The 9,637-nt window shown below is 36.1% G+C and overlaps 1 protein-coding gene across 1 annotated transcript; it reads left to right on the top strand.

Moving 5' to 3' along the window:
* The first annotated feature begins 7,414 nt into the window (after positions 1 to 7,414).
* On the top strand, positions 7,415 to 8,335 carry LOC129261902 (muscarinic acetylcholine receptor M4-like). Its single transcript, XM_054899927.2, has one exon. The coding sequence runs from the start codon at positions 7,415 to 7,417 to the stop codon at positions 8,333 to 8,335; it is 921 nt and encodes a 306-aa protein (XP_054755902.2).
* The last annotated feature ends 1,302 nt before the right edge of the window (positions 8,336 to 9,637 follow it).

Here is a 9,637-nt window from a genome sequence, read left to right as displayed (position 1 = left end):
AATTTTTATCTATGATAAATTGTTTATCATTACGTTAATAATTGATATATTTCGTACTTTGATCATGACGAATTAATAACAGGATCAGTCTATAAAGTTTAGCTTCTTTGTCATGATGACTAAAATGAGGGTTCTCCCCCCCTATCTCTCTCTCTCTCCCTGGCAGGAGCGTAACAGGGATCGGTGGCCGGGGGGGGGGGGGCAAGAGCCAAAAATTTCCCGGTCATATGGAATGAAAATAATTTTTTTAATGATTGTGCGCAAGCGTTTTAGGGCAAAGCTCTCTTTGCGGGAGTAGCATGAAGAGTTTAAAAAATAGAGGGAGCACAGCATGGAACGAAAGGTAAAAGCTTTTAATAAAAGTCCCAAGCGAGCGAGAAGAGAAACTGATCTTTTCATTAAATCTTACTTAGTAATATATTTTGACATGTGGCGTAATAAGCCAAAAATGTTGAGGGGGCAAAATATGGTGAATCAGGCAAAATTTGTGAAACGTTGCCAACGAGCAAAAATTTCGACAATTTTTATTACAAAAAACAAATTTTGTGATAGATTTTGAAATAATATTCAGAAAATAATATCATATTTCTCTCTTTCCTTTAATTTCCTTCTATTGGGGGTCGAGGATTTTTTTGGGGGGAAGCAAGAACACCAAGTCCCCCCCCCCCCCTTTGGTACACCACTGATTTTGACATGATATTCACAAAATAATCTTACACTTTTTCTCTCCTTTTCTTTCTTCCCTCCTTTTCTTTTTAGTGTTCTTGGTCTTAGAGAAATTTTGGGGCCCATGCCCCCAAACCCTTCAAATTGAACGCCAATTCTATGTGGATGGGGACTGGGGTGGAGCTCCCGGAAACTCTCGAGATTCAGCCATTTTAAACCTTAAAGATGGCCGCTATGTTAATCACGGGTATATGCATTGGTGTAACAAAACATAACTTTAACGCAGCTACGCAGTGGCTTAGTAAACCAAACATTTTGAGGGGGCACAACATGGGAAATGTGGGAAAATATATAAAAAGTCGGGAGCGAGCACGAAAATGTTTGGCTCTTTGAATATTGCATTTTAATTACGTATTTAAAGGGGTATGTCTATATAGTCCTTGAGTAGGAATATAGGCGATGCTAGGGTGGTACCTCCGGAAAGAAATTCAGTAATTTGAAAAATGAACAAATGGAAAAAAATCCATAGGATTAAAAATCCTATTGCAAATTTGAACAAATGGAGAAAAAAATCCATAGGATTAAAAATCCTATTGCAAATTTCTAAATTTTAGCAAGCCTATATAGACTTCATCAAAAAAAATTTCTTCCCGTTCATTATTTTTAATCCTATGGATTTTTTTCTCCATTTGTTCATTTTTCAAATTAGCTTTTCCCCAAATTATTGAATTATTGCATGAATTCTAGCAAGCCTATATAGACTTCATCAAATTTTTTTCTTCCCGTTCATTATTTTTAATCTTATGGATTTTTTTCCATTTGTTCATTTTTCAAATTAGCTTTTCCCCTAGCATTTTAGATCATTCCATTCTACCTTCATTTTCCGTTTCTTTTTGTCTCTTTTCTCGTTCCCGCCATGAATTCCCGTTTCATTTTGTCATCTCATAAATTATTTCCCCTTTCTCACTCATTCATCAGTATTTCGGGATGATTTGTTCTTTCTCACATTTCCTCTTCCTTCCTTTCCCTCTCTTTTTCCTTACCTTACCAGCTTATCTCTATCTACCCATTCATTTACTTCATGCATTACATTATTGAGTTGGATCTCTACTTCTGATGGAGATCACGGTGTCATCTGAATACAGATAAACATTTCCTTTACTTATACATAATTGGGAAGACTATTCATCATAATGACAAAGAGGAGGGGCCCAAGAATTGAACTTTGAGCCACATTTTGAATGAGTATTTTGGATTTTAACATTATTGTTTTCTTTCATTAAGATATGATCTAAACCATGTAATCACAAAAGTTTATTTTGATATACAATTTTAAGAAATCATGCTCTTCAGTTATTTCTACATTTCCTTTAAATACTTTACAACGAGACCTAAGCAATACACAATGAAGTAAAATGGAATATTTAAAGGATATTAAAATATTGCAATCAGTTTTCTCTTTAAATGTTGATAAACATTTGTGATGACTGGCAATAGTAGTGAGGATTTTGGTCGATGTAATTAAATTGTTAAAAATAAGCATACTGTGCACAAACAAAATTGATAAATGACCCGCGAAATAAGGTTCTATGGTTGATAACAAAAAGAAGGAATATTATGTTAAGCAATTAGAATTCATTACAGCCCGATAAGATTAAGGCACACCTATATTGTCATCAGAAAACAAATCACAATCGTGACCAAATGGCTGAAATTACATCTCTAAAATATCACATTAGCAATAAGTGTGTGTAAGTCTCCTGATAGTTTTAACTTTAGATATATTGTAAAGGATGACCCCAATCTTTAACTCATTTTGAAGTATTATGCTACATATTTCGAGGTTACATTCATAATAAGCACAATATGATTAAAGTCAAGATACGTAGATTTTGTTGAATAAAAGAAAATGGATATGAACGTAATAGATACCAGTTTGATTGGGGCGTATTTAGAATGCAATATCTTTTTTTTTTTTTCAATATTCAAGACTACTATTTTATTTCCAAATAAAAAGCAAATGCAAAATAATTTCAAATGTAATGTTGTACATAAAATACAATAACATGATGTTATATTAAATCATACCCCCCAAAAAAAATAAATAATAATAATAATGTATAAAGTAGAGAGTCTATATGGAAATAATAATAATGATAGTGATGATAATAATAGCTGAATTTATATAGCGCTTGCTATTATTACCCCGGCTATTGATAGCTCGAGCTATCATCACCGGCGCTCAGTGCATTCAAGAAATTAATCCTGTCGGGTACACATTCACATCACCTGGGTCGAGTGCAGCACAGTGTGGATAAATATCTTGCTGAAGGAAAAAACGCCATGGCGAGGATTTGAATCCACGACCCTCTGTTTGAAAGGCGAGAGTCAGAACCACTAGACCACGACGCGCCCATAAATGAAGTATAGTCCAATAAAAAAAAATCAAGTTCCCATTAATCTTATATTCCTCCAGATAATTTTTGTCATACCACAGAGACATCGTTTGGAACGATTAACGACCGAATTACTCGTCCAAAATTGAAACTATAAAGAAAGAAAAGGACTTCTGAAGGAGAATTATAGCTCATTTATCTCTCGATCTTAACCCACCCTATATTAATGCTTTGACAGATTGCTTAAAAATGTGAAGGAGAATGTCAACCTGTACATAACTATGCTGGTAAAACGAAACGACCCAATCTCCCCCCTCCTTATTCAGGGGAGGAGCCAATATATAGGGAGGGGGAAACAACTTAAATGGACGTCATGTAATATTATATTCATTTCCATTCCTATTTCACATTTCCTTCTTTTTTTCACTACTTAAAAATCCCCATTCCTTCTTTTTCTCTCTCCCTTTTTCACTACTTAAAAATCACCACTGCTACCCCCTAGTGTGATACCCCAATTGTGGTAATGCCCATATAAAAAGAAAATGAAGATGAATACACGAAGCCAAATGAAGGAAGATACAGTAATAGTTCAAGCGAGCGAAATGACATTGACTGCATAATGGGGCTTACGGAAATATTACCAAGGAAAGGTTTTTAAATGGGAGAGAGATGTAGATTTCCGGTCTCCTGTAACTGATATAACTAAAATGATGAGTTTGGCTAAGACAGGATATTATCTATTCAGATATGAAATGCGACTAATTAGACCAAAAAACAAACAAGCAATAAATACACAGGGACATGTGGCATTGATCATACTGTGAATACAAATTATAAGATAATTATCCTCTTAACGTCAGTTTGACGAAAAAGGGTGCTATCTATTCAGATCGAAAATGCTACAAGTTTTACCATAGAAAAAACAACAGCAACAACAAACACAGTGTTGTACGACATTGATCATACTGCGAATGAAAATAAAAAGAGAATTATCTTCTTGACGTGAGTTTGGCAAGCAAAGCGGACTATCTATTCAGATCGAAAATGCGATAAAAGAAAAAAAGGACGCACACTCAAGGTAATATGATGTCGATCGAACTGTGAATGAAAATAAGAGAATGTAATCTTCCTGACTTCAAACTTAGGGCCTTTTCACACGTAAATCTTGAATCATCATTGTAATGATGATTGCTATTGTTATCGTGACTGTGATTAGCGTTCGTGATTCTAATCAAGTTCTAGTTTGGTTTCGCACGTGCTACATATTCGTCATTAGCCTTGTTTTTCTCTGGAATCATCATTCAAATTACGATTTATTTTTACCGTGTGAAAGGGCGGTAAAGCACCAATCAGAGAAAAAGAGAGAAAAAATAGAAGTTAAAAATTCTTCTTTTTGATGCGTGGGATTACATATTTCTTGTATTTTGGCTTGTCTCGGGATTTTGTGCTCGGAAAAAGGTCGGATTCACGAACATGGAATTCAACTTTTGTTAATGGTATTATCTGTCCAGAATAAGAAAAAAAAATCGTAATTTGAATGATGATTCCAGTGAAAAAAAAGGGTACTTACGAATTTTTAGCACCTGTGAAACCAAACGAGAATCACGAACGCTAATCACAATCACGAATTCAAATTCTACTCCGGAGATGAATATCAGTATATCAATAAATAGAGTAAAATTCACTGAGCAAAATGCTGAAAATTTGATCAAAATCGGATAACAAATAACAAAGTTATTGAATTTTAAAGATTTGCATTATTCCGGTGAAACAGTTCTAGGCATTTCTTTATGAATATTCATTAGGTGGGCTGATGATGTCATTTCCCCACTTGTTCTTTTGTATTTTATCATAGGAAATGAGGTTTATTTAAAAAAAAAATCTACCAAGAACTAAAACAATTGGATTGACAACTGATTAAGTGCATTAGTTATTTATTGCCGCAACTTATTTCATCATAATGGAGACACATCATTTACGCACGTATGAAAAATGAAACATCTATGATTTCATGTAATAACATAAGAAAGGGAAAGTGGGGATGTGACATTATCAGCCCACCTAATGAATATTCATGACGATGTGCATATAACTGTTTTCAAAAAATATTGATAGACTTTAAAATTCAATAACTTCGTTATTTGTTATCCGATTTTGATGAAATTTTCAGCATTTTGCTCTGTGAATTTTACTCTATTTAGATATAAATATTTTCAGCCCGGACCATCCCTTTAAGTTTCACTCAAATTACGGTACGAATTTTGCGGGTGGAAGGCTTGACCTCCAATACATCTTACGTGACCTTTCAAGCACTTCCGTAGATAATTCCGTAGATAATTGCCATGTACTCATCGTAGTTTGTATTTGTGATGCAGTGCTTTGATTGACAAGGACAAGGACAAAGTCACCAAGGCCTTCTCTCGGGAATTCGAATTCAAATAACAGTTTTCGAGTGAGCTAGTGAAAGGTCCGATAATTCTAAAGACGAATTGCAATCATTATTACAATGATTCAAGATTAACGTGTGAAAATGCATGCCCTAAGGCACAGAAGAGCCTTTTACACTTGAATCTTGAATCATCATTGTATTGATGATTGCCATTCGTCTTTAGAATAATCGGACCTTTCACACGCTCACTCGAAAACTTTTATTTGAATTCGAATTCCCGAGTGAAGGCGGTATGTGTCCTCGGTGACTTGTCAATCAAAGCACTGCATCGAGACGATGAGTGCATGTCAATTGTATTATCTACGGAAGTGCTTGAAAGGATCGACACGTAAGCTCCGCCCCAAAAGATGTTTTGGAGGTCGAGCCCGTAACATTCGTAACGTAATTTGAATGAAACTTAATTGGAATTCACCTCTGGAGTACAATTTGAATTCGTGATTGTGATTAGCGTTCGTGATTCTCGTTTGGTTTCACAGGTGCTAAAAATTCGTAATTACCCTTTTTCACTGGAATCATCATTCAAATTACGATATTTGTTAACCATGTGAAGGGCGGTGTATTATCACATGGTAGTATAGGCCTACATAAATACTTTTTTCAAACATCTGTTTTGTATTAATCGATCAAAAATAATTTAAGTGGAGCCAAGCAAGGGGGGGGGGGTAATAGAACTATAGTTTGATTTAATAGTAGTATATAGGACACGAATAAAAGCCAGTTCGTAGTTCCATTCTGCGCATGATCAGAGAAAGGTCATTTGTACTAAAGTGGCATGGTGGTTTTAAATTTAATGAGATAAGCACCAACTTTGGTGTCTAGCTTGATTATTCATATATTCTTTTCAATTGTGTATTTCATTTGCATCCACAAAGAACAAAAATGCGTCCACGACTGGTATTTCACTGCAGTTTGCCAAGTACATTGTACAACATGCTATAATATGCATTCAAAGTAGAAATGCAACAAATACCTTCATGGAGTCTTCAATGGTGTGCTATTCTAGTCACCTGGTATAATTCAATTTCTTCACCCTGCTATGTAAGGCATGCATATGTTATATCATGCTTTGAAATCTGCCTATCATAATGAAATAAATGAAAGGTCATTTGACCAAAATTGTCCCTGATGTAACTACGAACTGGTCTATTGAGTGGGAGTATAACAGTAAGAATCTCTTCTGAATTCTCGCATCCGGTATCTGTTCCCTTCCCCCTTGCCGATCCTTAGCGCTTTTGCTCTCTCTCTCTCTTCTCTGCTTTTCTAACTCTTTCTTCTTTCCTTATTTTCTCCCTCCACTCTACCTCCATAAGATGCAAAAATCAAGTAATTTGAATTATCGAGGACGTCGCTGATAAATCATTTGTTGTATGTCCATGGAAAAATGAATAATAAAAGTAGGCATTGTGTAAGACACGTTCTGCTTTAAATAAAGCTATACAAAAATACGTTTCTTAACTCAATTCCAGGTCGATTGCCAATAAATGGTTATAATGATGATCATGAAATATGAATGAATATATGATAGTCAAATATTCTAGTTTTCGGATAAGGAGTAAATTTAAGATATTGGACTTTTCACTGACAGTTAATAGAAGAATTGAAGAATTTTTTTTTCATTCGACCGATCTTTGCTATAGGGCAACACACCGAATGGAGTAAGGTATAAATACCCCGCCTCAAAGGTAATTTTTCCACTTTGATCAGATTGTTCAGGATTTACTCCTCGACTCCTATTGGCATACAAGGTTTATTTTAAATTGTTTCGGGCCAAGTTATATTCAGAGCAAAACAGAAAGTATTGAAAAGAAATTGTCCATAATCACCTGGAATTATATTCTTATTTGTGAACGTATATATACACACAAATAATTCGAAGGTATTTTGAGAAGTCATTAATATAACCATGACCAGTATTTTTGATACGATAGAGACATTCACAATTTGGACCGATTATGATAATTATAGCGTCAACGACTCCGTGACCGACGGAGCATCAGTAGAAATCGGTGGCGAAGCGGGGTCTCGACCCTCTAGCCTTGCCAGTCTTGTCTGTAGTGGTGTCTTTACTGCTCTGATCATCATCACCAATACCATCAGCCTTCTGGCCTTCGCTGTCGAAAAGCGACTCCGCACCTATAACAACTACTTCATCATCAACCTCAGCATACTTGATCTTCTTGTCGGAGTGTCATTGTCCGCACAGGTAGCGCATGCTTATCATGGTCATTACCCATTTCCCCAAGATATCTGTAAGATCTTAACCGGTATCGCGGGCGGGATTGTCAACGGATCCAACATCAGCGTGGTCGTCATCTGCGCTGACCGACACCGAGCCGTCTACGACCCCATCAACCATTTCATATCTCGAACCAGACGTAAGGCCATTCTTATCAACTGCCTACCTTGGGTTATAGGACTCTCATTCTGGTTGGGTTACACCACCGTCTGGGAGTTCGTGGTCGACCACGATAACGGCACGCAGTGCATGCCGCTCTTCTCCGAGAGTCCGATCACGTACATGATCCAGAACGTCTGTAAGTTTCATCTACCCTTCGTCATCATCGTTGTTCTCTACACCCGCATCATTCTTCAGATACGAAAGACGGCCGGTGGAAGGAGCGTGAATAAGAAGTTCGATTCGAAGGCATCGTCGTCGTCGTCGTTGGAGAAGACGAAATCAAGCATTGTCAAAGATGTGACGTCATCAAACGTTGATCAGCATGATGGGGGCGTGGACGAACCCGAGAATGAAGTGAAGAATGATGTCACCGTTTCTCATCCAGACAACAGATTCACTTCATCTAATCAGGTAATTCCATTCTAGGAGATGTATTTGAATCTTCATGGTTGAATGAAGAGAAGATGATGAGAAATAAAAATGGAAGAATCTGGTTTGCAATTGATAAGCGAGAAAGAGATATGAGAGAGAAGAGTATTTTTTCATGAGATAAAACAAAGTCCTTCACGAGAATATCAGCAGTAGTGTTTATCAACAATTTTTTTTTGGTCTGACAAGTAGTCAGATTTGACATTTTTCCTTGCTTTTGATTGGTTGAGAATCACTATTACGATAATGGTAACTTTCGGACAAGTATTTTCAAGAAACGCTCCCCTGAAAAAAACCTTTATTTTAGATTGGCGGAAGAGTATTCTTACTTTGGCAATCGTGGGATAAAACTCTTTACAAGTCTTTTCAAGCTACCCCAGTGGCGTATAGATAGGGGGCTTGGGGCGCTTGCCACCCCCCCCCCAAAAAAAAAAAAATCATGACCAAGAAAAAAAAGGAAAGAGAGTAGGGTGAAATATGATATTATTTTCTGAATTATTATGTCAAAATCTATCACAAAATTTATTTTTGCAATAAAGATGTCGAAATATTTGTCCGCTCGCAATTTTTTGTAAATTTTGCCCGATGCGCTATATCTTGCCCCTTCAAGATTTTTGGCTTGTTACGCCACTGAGCTGCCCGGAACATCTAGCTCGATGTTCATCTCATCTTGATCAACTAAAACTTTGTGACGGAATATTTATAAATTAACGATTAGCGGCCAACAAAAAACATGTATTTTGGACTAAATGACCTTACATTTTTGGTGACAACCTATTTTTTTCGCTTTTCAATTTTTTTTTGGTTAAAATGACCTTACATGTTGGGTAATAACCTTTTTCCTTTTTTTGTTTGCTTGTCAAATTTTCCAGCCCCCGGTCCCCCTACCTTTGGGGACATGTTTCCGCCGATGATTAGCGGCCAACATAAAAAAGGAAGGAAAGAGAAGAAAAAGATGAGGGTGGAAGAATTTGTACAAGGAACAGAAAAAAAAGTGAAAGAAAAGGAGAAATAGAGTATAAGAGAAATAAAGTCATAAAAATAACGAGTTATATTGTTTTTATTTATTATTTCTTTACTAATACGTAATATGTGGTATTTGTTGTATTTGGTTTTTTTTTTCAGTCTCCTTTTACCTTCTTTTTTTTTAATTTCCCACTCCTTTCCCTATTATTAATATTACACCATGGGCGTCAGAGTACAGGGTTATGCTTTTGGGGGAGGGGGACATAATTGTTGCGTCCCACCTCAAAATAAAAGATAATCCTCTGCGCTGATGGGGATACAAGCGACCTAGAT

Source organism: Lytechinus pictus, chromosome 5, assembly GCF_037042905.1.
Source record: "Lytechinus pictus isolate F3 Inbred chromosome 5, Lp3.0, whole genome shotgun sequence".
Classification (NCBI taxonomy): Eukaryota; Metazoa; Echinodermata; class Echinoidea; order Temnopleuroida; family Toxopneustidae; genus Lytechinus; species Lytechinus pictus.
This window is presented reverse-complemented; position numbering and strand designations above follow the sequence as displayed.

Bases quoted from the DNA above. Each gene is read 5' to 3' on its own strand.
- LOC129261902 (XM_054899927.2), top strand. From the start codon at position 7,415: ATGACCAGTATTTTTGATACGATAGAGACATTCACAATTTGGACCGAT.